The sequence below is a fragment of the Syzygium oleosum genome, unplaced genomic scaffold (genome assembly GCF_021117445.2).
Source record: "Syzygium oleosum isolate NSW1041296 unplaced genomic scaffold, Sole_v2.1 Sole_v2.03, whole genome shotgun sequence".
In the NCBI taxonomy this organism is placed as follows: Eukaryota; Viridiplantae; Streptophyta; class Magnoliopsida; order Myrtales; family Myrtaceae; genus Syzygium; species Syzygium oleosum.
Genome location: NW_026607487.1, coordinates 20,342,536 through 20,364,930, shown reverse-complemented (window position 1 = coordinate 20,364,930; position 22,395 = coordinate 20,342,536). Strand labels below are relative to the sequence as shown.

Genomic DNA, 22,395 nt, shown 5'->3' with positions numbered 1-22,395 from the left:
TTGATCAACACCCAATTCCTGCCGCTGAAAAGGAGTACTTTGTTACTCTTCAAATTTCTCATGAATTTCCAAAACAGTGGATCCAACAAAGGTATTCGCATATTCACTATGGAGCAGTCTGTCTTGCTCTCACCTTTCATGGGAGAAAAAGGCTTACCTGTTGTGGCAAGAATGGCTCTTTTGGATACTAGGTTCCTAGAATACCAGCATGCTTGTATTGGTACTGTTCAAACTACCTTAAATGCTGGAACAGTCTTTGTAGCCTTTTATCCAAATGTTAATATTGCCCCTTCAGATCCTCAGCTACTTTCCTGCTTGAAAGTTTAACTTCATCTTACTGGAGCACCTCAAACTACCGATTCAATTGCTGCAACTCTTCATTATCAAATGATGTATAGAGTTCAAAATCATGCCCTAGATTTGAATTTCCAAAATGGAAATGAAGATGTACCGTTCATATCCATGTAAAATGATCAGGCCTCTTGCGTCCATGTTCCTCGGCAGATTCCAAAAGAAAAGTTAGCCAAACTTCTCCCTGAATCTTGGATAACAAATTATGAAAAGCTCCACCAAAATAGCAAACCTCTGCAGTCTTCAGATTTTGAATTCGTCAGGAAAAGAGATGGTACTGTAACCATCAAATTCAGCAAAGAAAACGAAGAAACTTCTTCCATCTTTCCTACTATTTTTATGATAGAATCTTGTGTTCCTAATCCAGTTCCTGGGGAACCATACACAAAAAAGTTGGTTCAATACTTCAAAATTGATGGACATCGTGTCCATCACTACAAAGACCCCTATGGTCATTGTTTCTAGGATCCTTTTTGCTAGTGTTCTTCATGTATAAATTTCCCAGATGAAGTAGATCCAGCTATCAGGCCAAGGCGAAAAACCAAAAAGGCCAAGGACAACTTCTATCAAAGATATTTGGATGGAGACTCAACCATTGATATCCTTGGAGAAAATAACGGATACCAGTTTATGGTTTCATATGGTTTGCCATCACTTCCATCACCTCCATCACCTCCATCACCACCATCACCTCTAGTTTCACCCCCATATAAAAAATCTGTTGTTTCCTGTTGACACCTAAATTTAAATTTTCTCACTTACTCATTTATTGCATAAAAAATTAGGAGTCGATTCGACTTCTAAACAAAAATATTATTGCAAGTTGGTTCAATATGTTTTATCAAGGACCTTGCTCAAATTTGGCCACCGATAATTGCGTACGTAGAGTCCATTCATGCACATATATTTGACCATTAAGAGATTCGGTTCCTACTGAGAGGATGAATAAAGGAAAGAAAGAGTTGAAGTGAAGAAATTTCCATGAAATATTCTCCTCAACTTTGGCAAAGATCTCCCACATTGGAAAGCTCATCCCCATCATATCACAGGGATTGTCTTTAGCATAACAAGGGGAGTTGTTTTCTAGCAGTGAGAATTGGACAGCTCAGTCAAAGAATTGGTCATGGAAAGATTGGGAGCTTGAAGTGATAAGAATGAACCAAATCCCCATTCTTTCGTGAGCACCTCCAAATTTCATGAAATTCTTTTTGGCAAGACACATTCTGGAGAGTTGAAATCGTGATAGGAATCAATGGAATTTGTCCAGCAATATGGAAAGAATTAACACTCAAGAAAAGCCGAATGGAAAGATTGAGCAGAGAGGAAATCAAGGAGATAATGCTGATCGTGAAATCGTAAATAATGGCGAGTGAATGTAGACACGTTCAAGGCAATATAAGTGGGAGCGGAAAAGCCAACCTGAAGATTTTGAGGAGAGGCGAGATTTGGAGCACTAATTCACAGCGACAAATCAAGTCTAAAATTCGGCAATCCCCACGATCATAGGATCACGGATTCAAACTTTCCACCGATATATGGAGGTCTTTTGCTATAAAAAAGGGGGCTGGTTGAGCCATTACAGAAGAGGGAGTGGAGCTCGAAATAGAGAGAGTTTAAAAATACGAGAAAAACAAGATAGTTCTTTTTGTGGCTATGGTTCCACCCCATCCTTCTTCTCGATAATTTGCAGCAAATTCCTTTGTTCTAGTGAGCCTAGTTGAGTCGCTCTTGCTATTCTTGATCCTGTGTCGCTGTTGCGTCGCTGCTGCTTGCTGTTGCTCGTCACTGCTGATCGATGTTGGTCATCGTTGTTGTTTGCTGCTGCGTCGCTGCTGCATCGTTGCTGTTTACTGCTGCTCGCTCTTCCTCATTCGCTGCTGCTTGCTGTTGCTCGTCGCTGCTGCTCATTGTTGTCTACTGTTGTTCGTCGTTGTTCGCTGATGTGTCGTTGCTGTTTGTTGTTGTTTGCTGCTGTTCGCTGCTGCTGCATCCTCGCTGCCGCTGTTCGTCATTATTGTTGCTGCTACTCATCGTCGCTGTTCGCTGCCATTTGCTGCATTGTTACTGCTCATCGTTGTTTGTTGTTCATCATTGCTGTTCGTCATTCGTAGTTGCTGTTGCGCCACTGTTGTCGCTGTTTGCTGCTGTTCGCTTCTACTGTCCGCTATTGTTTGTTGCCGTTCGTTGTTGTTCATTGTTGTTGCATACCTTCGATTGATTTCCGCGGTTCACTATCAATTTCTTGCGGTTAGCTCAAACCAAGATGAGGATGAGATTGGTTTAAATTTGTGGATTGTCAATACATGATTTTAACTGCATGTCATTTAGTCAATAAAACCTTAGCTTATCTAGTTACAGATTTTCTTTGCATTAACCAAGATATATTAGGGCGTTTTGACCTTTAGACTCTAAGGTCAAACCCTTAATATTATCTCGATGTAATTCTTTGATCCGTAAAAACATTTTTTTGAAATAAAGAGAAAAGGTACCGAGTCTCTAAATCCCTTGAATCTCTCGTTCGTGGAAGTAAAATACGCTCCCATATTTTACTTGGGTGTCTAATCGACCCATAACCGATTAGTGGCGACTCCAAAAGGTAAGATTAACTACATGATGGATTGAGTACCAAGTTGCGGTCAGATGGGCTTGGGAGAGTCCGCACTAAACTTGAACGATTGCCTCGTGAGAGAAACCTTCGTTCTCGTTTAGTAAGTCCATTAGCCTTCCCCTGGTGGTTCACCTCCGGGAAGGTCGCGACATTTCCCCTTTTTACAAACCAATCTATAAGTGAGTAAAGAAGAATTTTTATCCACTTGAAATCCTAGTCCTTCCTGAGAACCCAAGCACCAGACAACTTCTATCCATTTCCATGTTCAATGAAGCTAATTTCCCTCCTGTAAATCCATTTGAAAGTTCTCAGCTTTCTTTTCCTGCTACTGAGAAATTTACTAATCCACAGCGAAGATACCTTCATGCTCCAAAAATTCCTTCTTCTATTGATGTAGATGAACGTGAAAACCAAAAAGAACACATGTTGCTGAGGCTATTCTAAATTGGCAATCAGAAACTCTTCTGGCACAAAATCAAGCTTTCAAGACTATTAACTCCAAAATTATTGATGTGCAACAAGAAATCCGAAGATATGACGAGTCTATCAAAAAGATGCTTGTGGATTTCCAGAAAAGGCTTCATGCTCTGGAATCAGGACAGCATCTTGGATATCATTATCTTGAAAGTCTGAAAAATGAAATAGAGAAACTCAAAAGGCAAATCAGTCTCCTTAAAGAAGGAAAATTTAAGCCTACTGATTTTTTCTCTATTCCAAGAATAGGATACTCTCTTCCACTGCCATAAAACTTTCCAGTTTATGCTGCAGCTGCTCTTGCAGCCGAAACTTCTACCTAATGAGACAGAAGTGATATGACAGAAATGCGAAATCGCATTCGAGAAATGGAAAAGCTCCTAAAGGAAAGAATGAAGAAAAAAGCAAAATCTATTGCTGAGTCCACCGGAGAACCTGAAAAGAATTCTGACCAACAGATGATGATCTCAAACCCCTTGGAATCTTTTCTAAAGGATTTAAGCAAAGATCAACAAAAGAATCCATAAGCTGATTCAGAACAACATCCACAAGAGTGCACTTCTCAAGAAATAGCAAAGGCATCAAATTTGCTAAATTCAAACTTGAAATCTGACTCTTCATCTTCTTTCTCTTCCTCTACTTTTCCAATTCCTTCCATTGAATTTTTCCATATACCACCAACAACTCTTCCGATTTTCATGGCTGATCCACCAGAACAAGACATGGAACCAAATTCGTCTGGACCAGAGGTTATTCAAATTAGTAACCTATCTCAGATTTCCGTTTCCCCATCCAAACATTTTTTCACTATTGATGATACTCCTTATTCCAAATAGCCACAAAAATTGGATGAATTACATGCTTGGTTGAACACCAGAGCTCTTGTTGTTGAAAGCAAATATGATGTTCTTAGAATTTGCCATAAGGTTTACTGAAAGCCTTAAACATTGGTGGCAAGCAACTTTTGAGACAGATTAAATGACTTTTCTTCTTTTGCAAGACTTTTTCCAAGCCATTGGAATCATTTACCTATATTTCATAAGAAAATCTGCTGAGCTTCTTGAACTCAAAAGAAGAGAATACTTTGAAAGAAAATGCTGTTCTCTTAAAAAAAAAAAGCACCTAGATCGCCATTACAGAGAAATGATTAAACTCTTTTATGGCCTAGGAGCTGATCAGAATTTGAAACAACTCTTCTTAGCTTCCATTCCTAAAGAACTCTCCCGACAAGTTGAGAGATCTTTTCTCAACAAGCAAAGAAGAATTGTTGATCTCCCCTTTGGAAAGCTACAACAAGAAATCCATCTTTGTTTTGATGAACTTTGCCTCCAAAGATAGATGATGAAAAATTACATCAGAGACAATCGTGAACTTGATGGTGCTTGCTCCAAACAATATTTGAAGATCAAATGTTCAAAGAAAGATTGTGACGGTTCCTACGGAGAATATTCAAAGAAAAAACAAGCACTTCAAGAAGTATCGAGTAAAAAGATCTTAAGCACTTCAGAAGAAAGGAGAAATGGCGATTCCTACGGAAACGAAGAAACTTCACAGGACGCAAAAAACCAAACCATTACTGCATTTGCAACAAGAAGGGCCACTTTGCCAAAAATTGTCCTCAGGCAAAAAAAGGTCAGAATCATCTCATTCATAATATCGAACTAGAAACAAGAATCTCTCTTGACAATGATGACATCGAATCCCAGTTCTCTGTATATGAAAGTCCCACTACCAAATACTTTGTATCATTGCTTATTATTTCGCCCCCAGTGAAACAAACTCTGACTCAGAACCTGAAGAACTTTTCCATCTATCGTCACAGCTTGAAAATCTGGACCTCAATATACATTCCAGTCAACTTCATTGTCCCCATTTCCCATTCAAAATCTATTTCTCAAAGTTTGTCAAACCAATTTCAGTTATTGCCCTCATAGATACTGGTGCCAATGCTTCAAGTTTAGCTACTAAAGTTCTTCCTAAAGAATATTGGACTTCCTGTGTTTGGTATTTCAATTCTGCTTCAGGAGATATTTTTTCTACAAATGTTCGCACCACACCTGTGTCTATTCAGTTTTTCCCTCAGTGCTCCATTACTACTATAATTCTTGGATCTAGTCTTCCTAATAAAGACTTGATTATTGGGTGGGATATTATGACCCAATTTCCAGACTTGATAATTATTCCTGAAAAAGGACTTAGGTATAAAGACCAATTCTTTGAATTCGTCAATATCCAAAGGCTATTTTCCATCCATATGAGTATGTTAGATCTAATCATGCAGAAACTGTTGAAATCATTCTCAGAAAATCATTTCGAATTCTCCTAGAAATGTTCTCATCCTTTGTGGAAAAATCTAGAATTCTATGTTCGGCTCCCCTTTAAGAAAAATGAGGACATAAATCCTACTAAGGCAAGTCATTCGGGAATGAATCCAAAGCATTTGGCTCTTGTTAAAAAAGAATGCTCACAATTGTTACAACAAGGCCTTATTGAAACTTTAAATTCTCAATGGGCTTATGAAGTTTTCTGTGTCAATAAACGTGCTGAGCAAAATAGAGGTAAGATGAGATTGGTTATCAACTACCAGCCTCTTAATCTTTTCCTCCAAGATGAAAAATTCCCTTTGCCTTCCCGAAATTCCCTTTTTGCAGGAATCACTAAAGCCCATATTTATTCAAAGTTTGATTTTAAAGCCGGATTTTGACAATTGGGCATTCATCCCGATGACAGACCTAAAATGGGATTCTGTATCCCAAACCAACACTTCTAATGGAGAGTTCTTCCATTTGGTCTCAAGGTTGCTCCTTCCTTATTCCAAAAGGCTATGTGCCACATATTCCAGCCGATCTTGTCCAATGCTGTCGTCTATATTGACGACATATTACTTTATAGCCCAGAAAAAGAATCTCACTACCGACTTCTTGAGCAGTTTGCAAAAATTGTGAAGAAATATGGCATCATGCTTTCCTAGAAAAAGATGACCATTGCCCAAACAGAAGTTGAATTCCTAGGTATGCACCTTAACAAAGGTACATATTATCCAAGGTCGCATATCGCCAAAGAATTACTAAAATTTCCTGAAAAGGATTTTACAACCCAGCAAGTTCAACTGTAACATCCTCAATTTCAGTCCCTGGGAAATGGCTATGGTTTAAGTTTGGTAGCTTTTCAATCGGAACCAAAATTTTACTCTTGTTTTGGAAAATTCAGTTTCGGATCCTTTGTACTCCTTCATTTTGTTATTTTTGTGGAGACTTTTGTGATCCGAATTTCCAAACACTTCCTTCTTGAAAGTTTCTCCAAACATCTTAAAGTTTTACATACTTTAATTTCAGAATTTTTGGACTTGATATGAGTAGTACGACAGCCTAATGTCTGGATCATGTAAAATTGCCCAGAATGGGTGTTTCGGTGATGTTCACACTTCTTTATTTTATACAAGCTTTTTTGGGCCGATTTGGGAAAAGTTTCCTTCATAAAAGTTGTTGAGAACTTCTTTTGCTATAACATATATAAATTTGGGAATTTTTCGAGATTTTTATATGTGTTTTGTTGCGGAAACCCTCGGAAAATCTTGAGAACCAATCATGATGCGGGTTGTGATTTTAGTGCCAATGAGTCTATTTCGTGTGACTCGATTGGCCCGAATCAATTACGCAAGAAACCAGCAAATTTAGAAGGCTCTAGGGAGTCCACGGTTTCCACGGTCTGGAAAAATTTAGAAGAGGCTAGAAGATAAGGCTTTGACATGGTCAAAACTTCTCCTTCAAGCTTCCATTATTAAGGTTCATTAATGCCATTAAATGGCCCTTGACTTAGAAGCCCCTTTCATGATGACAAGCCTTAATTAGTTGGATTTTGGAGGCACCATCATTATGACATGCATTAATGGCTTTGAGTAGAGAGCAAGAAAAAACTTCTATAAATAGGGAAGCCCCACTTGAAGAAGACACGCACACCACCAATTGGCCAACCTTCTCTCTTGCTTCTTTGCTTCTTGTTCACGCCGAGAAAGAGAGAAAGAGAGAGAGAGAGCTCACCGACTAGCCCGTGTCTCTCCTTGTTGTTCGGTCAATAGAAAGCCACATCCAAGGCCCGTGTGTTCGTGTTCAAGCCCGAGATTCGCCGAGACTCCCGTGTTCCTTTCTTGTTCTAGTTTTATTTCATAGTGTAAGTAAACTTCCTAAAATCGGGAAAGGAAGTTGTGATACGTTGTGACAAGGTTTGCTTGGACCGTTTCTCGGTCGTTTGGTTGGTTGTAGTTGGTTCATTCCCTTGATTTGACCATATTTCATGTTTGATGTTTATCTTGAGATAGAACCGAGATTTGGCTGGTAAAGTGCACAAGTTATAGCTATGCGTGATGTTCTCTTGTATGAACTTTGCTATTGATTTGCCATTGATGCGAGTGCGGTAAGAGCCGACCTGTGCTAACGGTGATCCCCTTGTCCTCGCTTGATATTAGTAGATTTACTTGTTGAGTCTCCCCGACTCATCCCCCGTTATTTCCTTTTCAGGTCTGAAGAATGGCGTCTCCCCCGACCCGGTTCGGCAACCCTGTGGAAATGAGAGCCGAAGAGCTCAACGTGATAGATGTCCGAGAAGGCCGAGCCTACTGCAGGATCACGACGTATGTGATGGTCAATGAGGGCCTAACGGACTTGGTGCCTCACCCGTACGTAGCATGGCATGGCTACACTGACGGAGAATGGGTTGGACCCCTACGTGGGTTCAATGGACCTTTTTACGGCGCGGGCGGGCCGACTCCGGGGCATGCCACGGGTGGGGTGTAGATCGGCCATGCGAACGGGAAACGGGGAGGAGATGTGGATGGAGTGAGAAGCGAGAAGATGAAATAGAGGGGATAGGATCACCTAAGCCGAGTTTTGCTATTCATAGTCGGCTAGGAACGGATGAGCTTCTAAAATATGCGTGTGAAATATGTGATGTTTGCCATGGCCCGAAGGGCTTGTTAAAATATTTTTGCATGTACTGTAAATATAAGGTTTGCTCATGATGCTGCTTGTCTAAATTCCGCTGTTGTTCTGAATGTGATTGTCCCGAGTTTACGTTTCCGCTTGCGCTTATTAAAAAGATAACAATAAACGAGACGTCACGTTAATGACCCCGAGGTGGGGGCGTTACATCAACAATTTCTCGGGATAGTCAATTATCTTAGAGATTTTGTCCCAAACATTGCAAAGTTGTTAATTTCTTTGCAACTGACGTTAAAACAGCATCCGGTGCCGTGGGGAAAGGTACAAACAAGAGCAGTTGCGGAACTCAAAGAAATTATACAAAATCATCCTCCTTTGCAAATCGCATCCACAGGGAAAAGAATTTTGCAGACCGATGCCAGTGATGAATATTGGGCGGCCATATTGTTCGAAGATCTTTATGGTAAGCAACATCTTTGCACTTACAAAAGTGACAAGTTTTCTTAGGTAGAAATGCACTATCACTCTACCTTCAAGGAAATTTTGGCAGTAAAAAATGAAATAAAAAAGTTTGAGTTCCATCTTATTGGCCACTATTTTCTAGTAGAACTGGATATGGCTTCTTTTCCCTAGATGACCAAATTCAAACAGAAGCTGATTCCTCATCCTCAACTACTTAGATGGGCTGAATGGTTTTCGAAATACTCATTCGAAACCAAATATATTGCAGGAAAAAAGAATGTGCTTGTAGATTTTCTCTCCAGACTAAAAGCATCGGCAGAAATCAACATGTATATTCTTAGACATTCCTTCTCTCTTCAGCCAGACAAGTACAAAATTGAAAAATTTCGAGAATGGCCAAGCTTGGAATATCCTAAAAAAATAGTTGAGCAAATTCAAAAGGATAAGCTCACTGAAAATTTTGACAATCTCATATGGCAATGTCACATGGACCTTTTCAGACTACATAGAGGCTCTATTCTTAGCCCATCTGGATTACACTCGAGGTACCCTTTCATTCACCTATTAATTTGAAAAGAAAATGATTTTCCTGAAAAACTTAAATGGCTATTATGGTACATAACCAGTAAGTACTTAATAGCTATTGAGTTTCCCACCAAAAAATTTCTTCTCAAATTAACCAAATTGCTTATGGCTGATCACATTGAGCTAAATGAACATGAGAAAAACCTTTTGATAGTACTCAAATGGTTTTACCCTCCTATTTATTGGAAACGGCTCTTTCTCAAAGAGTTGTAAAAAGTCCAAGATAATTTAGAAAACTCACACTGTTGTACTCCTCCATCGTCTATGGACTTTTGTGTACAACAATGGCACAATCTCCGATACTCCTTTAGTAGTAGGTACTACTACCTACAAGCCCCAGTCACATCTTCAAGTTACACGTGTCTAGAATTCGTTTCCTAATCGCATTGGCTCTGTTGAATATAATTATAAGGAACTCCAAACGATCCTATGCTAAGAAAATCGTATTATCCCAGAAGAAGCATGGGATTACATTACACCTGTTTCATGGGATCACGAAGGATCTTCATCTGCAACGAGACAAACACTCAAAGAATGTGATCAGGCACAAGTACAGCTCGGATCATCACAAGATCAAGAAATATCAGATGCAAGAGATCCAGCACGAGCATCTCAGGACCCATGGGTGGACCACTCTCTCAAGATTCCTATGACTATAGACCATTGTCCTTATCCGTTGGACTTGACACCAGTACAAGTTCCTATTGCGCTTAAATAAGAAATTGACCCCAACTAATCATGCCTAAGAGAACCAGTTAAAACTTATCTCTTCCAGACTTTTCTACATATGCATCCTCTTCCTCGAACCAAACGCTAGTCATTACTGAAGACAATTTCGAACAAATTCTGGAACGGAGACAAATAGCAGAACATGAATGTGCAAACAGTTCAGACAGCTCGAACTATGATTACAACTCTGGATGGAGATAAACTGGTACTGTTTCACCTAACCGGCACTGTTCATTGAAACATATAATAGCCGGGTACTATTTCACGTAACCATATGAGTGTGTTTTAGGTGTCTTACGAGTGTGTTTTAGGTGTGTTTTGTTTTATCTGGACCGTCGTCCAACAATGTACTCCCCAGCGCCTATATAAGGCCATGTAATCCTTCAATTTGGAATAAGAGGAAAAGTTGTACAATTTTAGAGTTCTTATTTTTCATGTCTCTCTAAAAATCCTTTTCTTCAAAGCCTAGTATGATCCTCTAAGAAATGTAGCTCGGCCAGTTAAGCATAACATCATCCTAGTAACTCTGAGCGTCTCTATGCTCTGAATTAAATTTTCGGGTAGTTTTGCAGTTAAAAGGCTGTCCCTGAAGGGCTTGAATAAGAGGTTCGCCCATGCGGGATAGCATAACTATTGCAAACTGACCTTATTTTCCCTGATTCTCAGCATGGATCCTCTCATTGCTATCGATAATAAACAAAAGTTGATCATTTTTTGGTGCAAATATATATAACAATACAAGTGATTAAGTACCTCCGCGAAATTTCTAGTGAAGCAAGAAGATACTTGGTGCATTGCACCCCTAATGGACCTATCCGCGACAAATTTAAAATTAGGGACTATTGAATAAATATCGACAAGTATTACAAACACAAGAGAGAGGTCGCAACCAATTGATAATTGACAAAATTATTGCATTGTCCGCATCCTTAGGCAACAAAATTACCAAGATGAACTTAATTTCTTCTTTATCAATAGGGCACCAATTGACTGTCGGTGAATAAAAACACGAAGTGTTTATGGCAAGATAAACAATTATATGACCATATCTCTTCCATCAATAACGAGTAATAGACACCATTCATGTTGGATGAGAGAGTCCACGTTATATGACAAAAATCTACTGTTAATCGTAACATTAACCCGACAAATCGAAGCTATCAGTTGCATCACAGTCTTCTTTCTTCTCTCTTTTGCCTTGTTGCGTTACTGTTGCTTAACATGATCCTTTTGATAACTGTTCGTCACACGAGAGCCTCGCGGAGACATGTACAATTCATTAGTACTGACGGCAGACGAGAAAGGGACGATCCATTAATCGAGCTTGAACCGATGCAGCCCCACTTTGAACCCGAGGGTCTTGACATCTTGCTGCACTTGTGCCTGGAAGTCGCGGTATGTGAACGGCCTGTACTTTGAGCTTCGGATCACGCTGTCCTGGCCAGGGAACACGAAGTAACACACCGAGGTTCGATCCTGTGGTTTCTTTACCTTCACTCTGTGCTTCACACTTATGTACTCGTCATCGCTCATAGCCTGCCAACTCCGAAAAGAAAAGTAGAGGAAATCAAGTCTAACCAGTTTTAAGTTTATTGCGCAAAGAAGAACGCTCGAGATGGGTTATGGCAAACCTGCAACATATCGCCTACGTTTACGATAAGAGCGTCGGGGGCAGGTTGTACTTGTATCCATTGCTCGTCTTTGTAGAGCTCCAGCCCGCCCACCTCATCCTGGCACAAGATGGAGAGCACAGAGCTATCGCTGTGGGCTTCCATACCGGACGTGTCGCCGTCGGCTTTCGCGCAATGCGGGTAGCGATACAAGCGTAAAAATCCCGTTGGCTCCGATAGATAACTCTTCGAGTGTGTCGGATCAAGCCTAAGGTCTTCAGCCATGGCTCGAAATAAGAGCTTAGCGATTCTTGCTAAGTGAACTCCATACTCTTGTAGGAGATCCCTAGCCATACAGAGAGAGATGAACAAAAGTGGTTTACTTTTGGATTTCCAGTCTCGTAACTTTCTCGTTCACGGATGAAAAATCGCAAGAAAACCTATGGTAATTTAGTTTGAATTGCTCGGCAACATGGTAATCGATCCGAGGCGGCGCGTGAGCCTCAATCACTAACTTCTCTCGGCGGCGAAAATATATTCACGAGAATACCTTTCTTAACTTTTACCCTAGTTCTATTCCGTTTACGACATTGTGTCTTTCATTTCGGAAAAAAACCAGATCGATACTGTCGGGTCAAAGCATCGAGCGTTCACCCATCCAATCACAGTCTATTGATCACGGGACCTATTTGTGTATGTACAATCATTGGATGGGTTGAGCCTATACCGGTCTCTTTCAATTGCCATTCCTGGCGGGGGACCATCCAATGAGTAACATGACTTTCTCATCCTGAGAAAAGAAAAAGAAGGGCCCAAATCCAAGAGGCCCCACCGAACACGACCACAGCGATGAAACCAAAAATGCAATCGGACAACGAGATCGAAAAGACGTGCGATAGCGTACCTCAAACTAGCCAGCACAGTCACTTCCTCGTCATCACCGTCCCCGTCACCATCATCGTCGCCCAAGAGCGAGAGTTTACCGAGCGGGACGTTCAGGCCCTCCACCCAGTTCACGCCCTGAGCGCCACCCAGGAGGGCCGACCCGGACGGCGTCAGGATCGGGGTGCCCCAGAAGTAGGACACCGGGGTCGTGAATAGGGCCTGCTTGGACTCGAAGGGGAGCGAGAAGAGCCGCCTCGCATGGCTCCTGAGTCGGGTCAGCAGATCGAGAGGGACCCCGTGGTTGACCACCCGGAATATCCCCCACTCTCGACAGGCCTCCCCGAGCCGCTCCGGTTCGACGTCGAGGCGCTGGAGATCCACGACCGGGATCGGGTCCGGCTCGTGGATCGGGTTCGTCGCCGTCCGGGAGTCGCCGCCGTCTGGGTCGACGGCCGGGGCCGAGTCTCTCGGCTGGCGAAACAGAGGAGGATACGACGACTGCGGCTCCATGTTATTCTGCTCAGCAGGGGGCGGCTCAAGAAAGCTGGACCAGCTCGGGAATCGTGCAAATGCAAGTACTATAATCCGCGACCCTACTTTTGAGAGAGAGAGAGAGAGAGATATGGTCCAGTAAATTTCTGGGCTTAAGCCAACCGATCTCCATGATCCGACACGTGTCTGCAGTGTCGTATCCTTGGACATCTTTCTCTTTGGACGCGATGGATGAATTCCCTAAAAAATCCTTAATTTTATGTTCAGTCCCAAATCTGTCCGAACTTTTTTTTATCTAAAAAAATCCTCAAATTTTAAGTCCAGTGCCAAATCTGCCCAAACCTTTTTTGTCTCAAAAAAACTCCAAATTCTAAGTCCAATCCCAAATTTGCCACAAATTTTGTTTTGTGTAAAAAAAATCACCAAAATTCAATTTATTGTAAAAAAATATATCCCGTGATCCGGTCCCAACTTGACATGGCACTTCCACATCTATAACAAATTCACATCCGCAAAGTAATAGGGAAATAGGTACAGATCGACGTCGCATTTCCACTTCGATAACAAATCTAACTTAATAAAAATTGTTGAAATTCTCAAAAATAAAACCATTATAGGATATGAAAGTTAGAGACAATAACAAATCCACAAAAAAGAACTTTTTTTAATTTAAAAAAAAAAACTCAATTTTTAGGTTCAGTCCAAATTTGCCCGAACTTTTCTTTGTCTAAAAAAAAGCCCAATTATTTTGTTAACGTGGATTTATTATCGATGTGGAAGTGCCACGTTAAGTTAGGACTGGATCACGGGGTATATTTTTGACAATAAATTGAATTTTGATGATTTTTTTTACACAAAATAAAATTTGAGGCAGATTTGAGATTGAACTTAAAGTTTGGAGTTTTTTCGGAGATAAAAAAAAGTTCGAGTTAAATTTGGGATTTGACTTTAAATTGGGATTTTTTTTTAGGGAATTAGGCCCAGACGGGATTGCCATTTTGGCATTTCATATTCTCCTCGCGGACGCTACTGAGAAGTGAGAACTTGTCAGGCTCTCGAGCTGCTTCTCGCAATCGCAAAGCTACGTGGAAATGATCTCAGCCCAGTCGTATACAGGCCTCTGCCCTTCAACTTGAGTGCCTATCTTTGGATTGTTCTGCTTCCTTCTGCAAAAGATCTCACTCTTCTCCTGCGGTTCAGCTTCGCACTCCCTCTCGATCGCACGCAGGTTAGTGTTCCCCTCGCTCGCCCTTCCTCCTTTTTTATCTTTGTGATGAATTTCGTTTGTCCTGTTCCTTTGATCACGAATGCTGTTCCATTTCGGCAGTTTGAGCTTTGATTATGGTCATGAAGTTGGGAAAATTACCACACAAAAGTTTTAAACCTATTGTACATTTGTTAATTCAGTCCTAAAATCTTTTAATTGTGCCAATTGAACCCTAAATATTTTTATGTTTTGCCAATTGAGTTCATCCGGTCAATTTGGCTGGAAATCGTTCATATAGACATTGACCGTTTTACATAGCAAGGGCATTCAATGAAGAGAATTTTTAATAATATTTTTTTAAATTATTTTTTTATTTATTATTTTCTTTTCTTTTCCTTCTTTACTTTTTCTGGGTGAGGGCGTCGCAACCCTCACTAGTGGCCAGCGATGGCTTTGCTGCCTTCGCCGAGGGCTTGGCGGCCACAGTAAAAAGAAAAAAGAAAAGAAGGAAAAGAGAAGAAAAGAAAAAAGGAAAATTTTTTTTTTAAAATTGTCCATACCAGCACCGTATGCCATGTAAGATGGCTGGCGTTTACATTGGCGATTTCTGGCCAAAATTAGCTGAATAGACTCAATTGGCAAAACTTGAAAAAATTTATGACTTAATTGGCATAATTAAAAAATTTAGAACTGAATTGACAAAAATGTAATAAATTTATGACTTTTTTTGTCGTAATTTTCCCCGTCACGAAATACTTTGCAGATACCTTTCATGTTTTTGCTTTATTTTTGCAATCAATAGCTCTTGCTCTCTAGGTTATAGAACTGCTTTATGGTGAGAACTTGCTTATATGGATTAGAACAAAGCTTTCCATTCCCATTTTTTCAGTTTGTTAAGTACTCTTTCATGCGCCATTATTATCTCTGTCTGATGAACTTGCTTTGAGCTGGAAAACGATCCGCAACAAAGGCCACTGCCGTCGAAATTTCAATTCAACATGTTTTTTCTTTGTACTTAATGAGATTTGCTGGAATAATATCACGTCTCATGAGAACAGGTTTCAGACAAGGCTTTAATAGAGGCTTTGAAAGAAAGTCCTCATAGGGGGCTTGACACAGAGGGGTGTATGCGTTACGCAGATGCAGCCAAGTTGATGTGGGGTATAAGCGAGGATGTCTCTGTTGGGAATGAGGACTTTTGCAGAAGAGGCTGAACAAACATAATGAGAGAGAGATGGAGACTAATAACAGTGTTTACAGAACATTTATAGCCAAACCCCCGAGTCCCAACAAGGAAAAAAGAAAGGGATGCGAAGTGACTAATGACAATGTTTACAGAGCAGATATAGTTAAACCCGAGTACCAACTGGGAAAAAGGGATGCGAAGTGAGGGGGTGAACATAGGTAGCTGAATAACTTTTGAAGAGAGGATGTTTAAATTGGTCTAAGCGAATATACCCTCCGAATGTTTACATGTAGCCTGCTGGAATCCTAGAGAGGGAGATTATTGGACCGTTTTATGCAGTTTCGTGTTATGCAAAGGAGATTTACCTACTTTCCTTGTTGAATGAGTCAATTTCCTTCTTATTTTGTGCTTTCACGTGTTAGTAGTCTGTTGAGCAATTCTCCTATTTTATGGGGTTGTTGCTGCACTTAAGTTAGTGGGTTGTGGGTAGTTACCGGTTGGTGTAAAGCCTATATAAGACTATGGTGTCAGTTTAATAAATATGGAAGTAGAAAGCTCTTCTTCCTTCGTGTGTGTCCCTCATCCTTATATTTCAACAGTGGTATCAGAGCAAGGTTAGGAGGAAAAGTGTGTGTTTGCGTGTTGTAAAAAGGTGAGAACCAAAAGAGAGTTTTTTTGCAGCAAGCACTTTCGTTTGCAGCAGTAAAAAGAGAGTCTTGCAGCAGGCTATTTTTCGTGTGCAGCAGCAGTAATGGCCTCAGAAACATTCGTATAACCAGCTATTCCACACTTTGATGGTCACTATGATCATTGGAGCATGCTAATGGAGAATTTTCTCAAGTCCAAGGAGTATTGGGATGTTGTTACCTTAGGAGTTGCCGAACCTGAAGAAGGAGCTGTGTTAACTGTGTTGATGTTGATGTCTTGTATTCTGTTATCCAAGAGATTATGAGGCAGTTCCGAAAGGCCCCCTGACGACTGGACAGCACGGGGGTCCCGCCAGAGGTGTTTTATGTTCAGTCATAGAAGGATTTATATGGGAAAGTTAAATATTTTAAGCTATATGGGCAACTTTGTAATTTGTGCCATGTAGGGTTTCGTTATATATATTTAGGGCGAAACAGGTCTCTATAGAGAGAGCAGAGTGGGAGAAAGAGTGGCTGTACACTTTTCTACGTTATTAGTGAAACGGATCTCTTCTCCCCGTGGACGTAGGTAGGCGGAACATCTCCCCTGCTGAATCACGTAAATTCTTGTGTTGTGCGAATTTTCATTACTTTCTTGCATCGTTGATATGATCGAATTTAGATATTCGACAAACTACGGCACAAAGAACAGCTTTCGATGCATCAAAATTGAAGGATCTCAAGGCCAAAAACTACCTTTTCCAAGCAATTGACAGGTTCATTTTGGAGACAATTCTTTGCAAGGATACCTCCAAGAAAATATGGGATTCCATGAAGAGGAAGTATCAAGGCTCAGCAAGAGCAAAGAGGCAGCAACTTCAAACGCTTCGTTCGGAGTTCGAAATGCTACGAATGAAGTCGGGAGAGACAATCACAGATTTCTTCTCCCGGACAATGGCAATTGTCAATAAGATGCGGATTCATGGCGACAAGACGGAGGATGTCACCATCGTTGAAAAGATTCTTCGATCTTTGACACCAAAGTTCAACTTTGTTGTATGTTCCATAGAAGAAGCCAAGGATATTGAAGAACTCTCCATTGATGAGTTGCAAGGATCCTTGTTAGTTCATGAACAAAAACTTCTACAGCAAGAGACGGAAGAGCAAGCATTAAAGGCCTCAACTGGAGATCATTCTTTATCAGCAGCAAAGGCGAATAGAGGAAGAGGCAGAGGAAGAGGGAACAACGATCGCAGCAGCTTCAGCTTCGATCAAAAGCGTGAAAGCCATTCCTATCGTGATCCTCAAGGGAGAGGAAGAGGTCGTGGAGGACGACATTCAACTGGTTTTAGGTCAAGGTCAGCAGACAAATCCAAAGTGGAGTGTTTCAAATGCCACAGGTATGGGCATTACAAATTCGAATGTCGAACTAATTTGATTAGACAAAGTGCAGAAATAACTAACTTCGTAGAAAAAGAAGAAGAAGTGTCTCTTTTGATGGTGTCCCATGAGAATGAAGAAACTCAACCAAACATGTGGTATCTCGACATTGGTTGTAGCAACCACATGAGTGGAGACAAGAAGATGTTTTCCGATCTAGACGAATCGTTCCGCAACACCATGAAGTTTGGAGACAATTTTACTGTGCCTGTGATGGGAAAAGGAACGGTAGCAATTCATCCAAGAGGGACTTCGGTACAAACCATCTCAAATGTACTGTATGTCCCTGAATTGAAGAATAATCTGCTAAGTGCTGGTCAACTGCAAGAGAAGGGATATGAAATCTCTATCAAAGGTGGGATTTGCAGAATCCAAGATGAGAAATTGGGTTTAATTGCCCAAGTCAAAATGACAGACAATCGGATGTTTCCACTGTATCTCCACAACACTACAAATTCATGTTTCTCTGCAAGATTGAATGAGGAAGCTTGGCTATGGCATTTTCGCTATGGGCATCTCAATTTCGGTGGGCTGCGTACACTACATCAAAAAAGGATGGTGGAGGGTCTTCCTCAAATCTCTTCTCCTTCGGAAATCTGTGAAGATTGTGTTGTTAGCAAGCAACACCGTGCTCAATTTCCACAAGGAAAGTCATGGAGAGCAAAAAAGCCACTGGCGTTGGTCCATTCGGATATCTGCGGGCCAATATCTCCAATTTCCAATGGAGGTAAACGATATACCATTACCTTCATTGATGATTTTAGTCGGAAGATTTGGCTGTATTTCTTGCAAGAAAAATCTGAAGCTTTTGCAGCCTTCAAGAACTTCAAAGCACTTGTTGAAAAAGATGGAGGAAATCAAATAAAGAACCTCCGCACGGATCGTGCTGGAGAGTACAACTCACTTGAGTTTGTAGATTTTTGTGTGAAGCATGGCATCAAGAGACAACTTACAGCAGCCTATACACCACAACAAAATGGCGTATGTGAGAGGAAGAATCATACCATTCTGAATATGGTGCGAAGTCTCAAGGAGAAGTAGAATTCCAAAGAGTTTCTGGCCCGAAGCAGTCAATTGGAGCATTCATATTTTGAACAGAAGTCCCACTCTAGCTGCTCAAAATATGACACCAGAAGAAGCTTGGAGTGGCCAAAGGCCCGCGGTAGATCACTTCAGAATTTTTGGGTGTATTGCCTACGCCCATGTTCCAGACCAGAAGAGGAAGAAGTTAGATGACAAGGGAGTCAAATGTGTTTTTCTTGGCATTAATGATCAATCAAAAGCCTATAAGCTTTATGATCCTATAACCAAGAAAATTATCATCAGCCGTGATGTGATTTTTGATGAAGAACAAACTTGGCCGTAGGGTGAGCAAGGTGTCAGTAAGCAAATTCCAACGAATTTTGAAGATGAAGATGAGCTGGTGCAGCAACCCACAACAACCCAAATCATCACAGGCAGTGCCCAAAGTACGGCTGCAGTTGTAGAACCTGAAGATCGGCCTCATCATGTTCGACGGAGGCCTGCATGGATGAGCGACTATCAAGTAACATGAGTTGATCAATCTGATGATCCACTTACCCATTTTGCTTTGTTTTCAGATTGCGATCCAACAAACTTTGATGAAGCAGTACAAAAAGAAAATTGGAGGATAACAATGGATGAAGAAATTGTAGCTATTGAGAGGAATAACACTTGGGAGTTGACAGATCTTCCAAAAGGACACAAAACAATTGGGGTCAAGTGGGTGTACAAGACAAAATTGAACAAGAATGGCGAAGTTGACAAGTATAAGGCGCGCTTGGTGGCGAAAGGCTACAAACAAGAATTTGGAGTGGACTATAAAGAAGTATTTGCACCTGTAGCAAGACTGGACACAATCAGATTGGTGATTGCATTAACAGTGCAGAATTCATGGCCTATCTTCCAATTGGATGTGAAATCACCATTCTTGCATGGTGACCTCCAAGAAAAGGTATTTGTTGATCAACCTTCCGGTTATGTGAAGCTTGGTGGTGAACATAAAGTTTATAGATTGAAAAAGGCACTATATGAGTTAAAACAAGCTCCCCAAGCTTGGTATAGTCGTATTGATGCCTATTTTTTGAAGGAAGAATTTAGAAAATATCCATATGAGCATACACTCTTTATTAAAATTGGTGATGGTGGAAAGTTGCTTCTTGTATGCTTATATGTGGATGATCTTATTTTTACTGGGAATGATAGTGCCATGTTTGACAAATTCAAGAAGTCTATGATGGATGAATTTGAAATGACTGACCTTGGATTGATGTATTATTTTTTGGGCATAGAAGTGATTCAATCTGCAACTGAAATCTTTATATCCCAAAAGAAGCATGTTCAAGAGATTTTGGACAGGTTTCAAATGAAGAATTGCAACCTTGTGACTACTCCAACTGAATTTGGATTGAAGCTCTTGAAGGATCTTGATGGAAGCAAGGTAGATAGCACTCTCTACAAGCAAATTGTTGGAAGCCTAATGTATTTGACAGGGACAAGACCAGATATCATGCATGCCATGAGCCTTATAAGCAGATATATGGAGCACCCAACAGAGTTACATTTGCAAGCTGCAAAAAGGATTTTTCACTATTTGCAAGGAACTAAGAATTTTGGGCTATTTTATAAAAAGGGGGAAAAGTCAGATTTGTTTGGATTTACAGATAGCGATTATGTTGGAGATGTTGATGATAGAAGAAGTAATTCAGGGTATGTCTTCATGCTTGGTTCAGGGGCGGTTTCATGATCTTCAAAGAAGCAATCAATTGTCACTTTATCAACAATTGAAGTAGGATTCGTAGCTACAACTTCATGTGCCTGTCAAGTCGTATGGTTACGAAGGATTCTTGGAGAGCTTCAGTTCAAACAACAAGAAGCAACTACAATCTATTGTGACAACAGCTCAGCCATCAAACTCTCCAAAAATCTGGTTCTACATGGGAGGAGCAAGCATATAGATGTGAAGTGTCACTTCTTAAGGGATCTTACAAAGGACGAAGAAATTGAGCTAGTTTTCTGCAGAAGTGAAGATCAAGTGGCTGATATATTCACCAAGCCTCTAAAGTTGCCCACGTTTCAGAAGCTGAGAAAGCTCCTTGGTGTCTGCTTGTTGGATATTCCAAATTAAGGGAAGGTCATTTAAACTGATTGTTTGCAACATCAGTTTAAGGGAGGGAATGTTAAATGAGTCAATTTCCTTTTTATTTTGTGTTTTCACGTGTTAGTAGTCTGTTGAGCAGTTCTCCTATTTTATGGGGTTGTTGCTGCACATGTTAAGTTAGTGGGTTGTCGGTAGTTACCTGTTGGTGTAAAGCCTATATAAGGCTATGGTGTCAGTTTAATAAATATGGAAGTAGAAAGCTCTTCTTCTTTCGTGTGTGTCCCTCATCCTTATATTTCAAACTTCGTAGAAAAAGAAGAAGTGTCTCTTTTGATGGTGTGCCATGAGAATGAAGAAACTCAACCAAACATGTGGTATCTCGACACTGGCTGTAGCAACCACATGAGTGGAGACAAGAAGATGTTTTCCGATCTAGACGAATCGTTCCGCAACACCGTGAAGTTTGGAGACAATTCTGCTGTGTCTGTGATGGGAAAAGGAACGGTAGCAATTCATCCTAAAGGGACTTCGGTACAAACCATCTCAAATGTACTGTATGTCCCTGAATTGAAGAATAATCTGTGAATGTACTAATTTATTGTGTACCTTTCGTTGAACTGGGCTGTTGCGATGTACTGGGACAGGAAAGAAGGATTAGTAAGAACATCATTGCCTACCTAGACTCGCCTTCTGTTGATTTCGACATAGTTTGTCGTTGAATCCCTCTTCACACATATGTATGTATGTATGTGTACGTGTTTTGGCTGAATCCAGACAGCCACTTCACAGAGGCAATTATCTATCATGATTTGCAGTTGATCAACTCCATTGCTTGGTGATACAAGCAAGATTTTTGGCTTGTCACATCTGATCATTTTGGTTGTCTCGTTCTTTATTTGCTTAAATGTAATCTATTTTATTTTCTGGATTTTGTGTCTTGAGAGGTGCTATAATTGTTTCGGTAAAGAGGTAGCATGATTCTTATCTTTCTGTTTTTTCTTTTTAAATTGTGATTGTGAAGCGAAGGTCCTTGTGCTCAAGCCTAATTATAGATTCTATCGCAGCTTGAAGGCAGTTGGAGCTGAGCGCTATTAGGACGCCTTTATGAGAAGTGTGACGGGAAATGTGTCATCTGTGACTCTTATGTTCGTCCTCGCACCCTCGTTAGAGTCTGTGATGAGTGCAACTATGGCTCCTTTCAGGGTAGGCGTGTCATCTGTGGAGGAGTGGGATCTCCGATACCTACTACAGTAAGGAGTGTACGCAGCAGGAGAAGGATAGGGATGGGTGTCCCAAGATTGTCAATTTAGGAAGTGCCAAAACAGATCTATTGTATGAGCGGAAGACATATGGGTTTAAGAAAAGATGATCGATCGTATTCATTGTATCACTTAATCATGTTCCATTTGGTCGGCCTATGTACTTGAGCCCAGAAGTCTCTGTCCATGCCTGGATTTGTCAACCGTGCCTGTATCTGATAGAGTGTTGTGGTCAGGAGAGGAGGTATGGGTTTTTTTGTAGCTGAAGTGACCAGCATGATGTGCGGTTGCAATAGTTCTATTTTCAAACCACGTGTTTCCATCACCTTCCTTGTTCTTTGCTTAATGCTCTGTAAAGCAACTAGTGCATTAAGTTATTATGTTTCACCGCGATATGTGTTAAGGCATAGCTATTTTCCTTGC

General features: G+C 40.7%; 1 protein-coding gene across 1 annotated transcript; it reads right to left on the bottom strand.

Annotated features, from left to right (window-relative positions):
* Positions 1 to 11,075: 11,075 nt before the first annotated feature.
* Positions 11,076 to 13,195, bottom strand: LOC115683757 (gibberellin 2-beta-dioxygenase 6). Its single transcript, XM_030608364.2, has 3 exons — positions 12,661 to 13,195; positions 11,778 to 12,102; positions 11,076 to 11,682 (listed from the first exon to the last, which is right to left on the bottom strand). The coding sequence occupies exons 1-3, from the start codon at positions 13,149 to 13,151 to the stop codon at positions 11,461 to 11,463; spliced, it is 1,038 nt and encodes a 345-aa protein (XP_030464224.2). The 5' UTR covers positions 13,152 to 13,195; the 3' UTR covers positions 11,076 to 11,460.
* Positions 13,196 to 22,395: the final 9,200 nt, after the last annotated feature.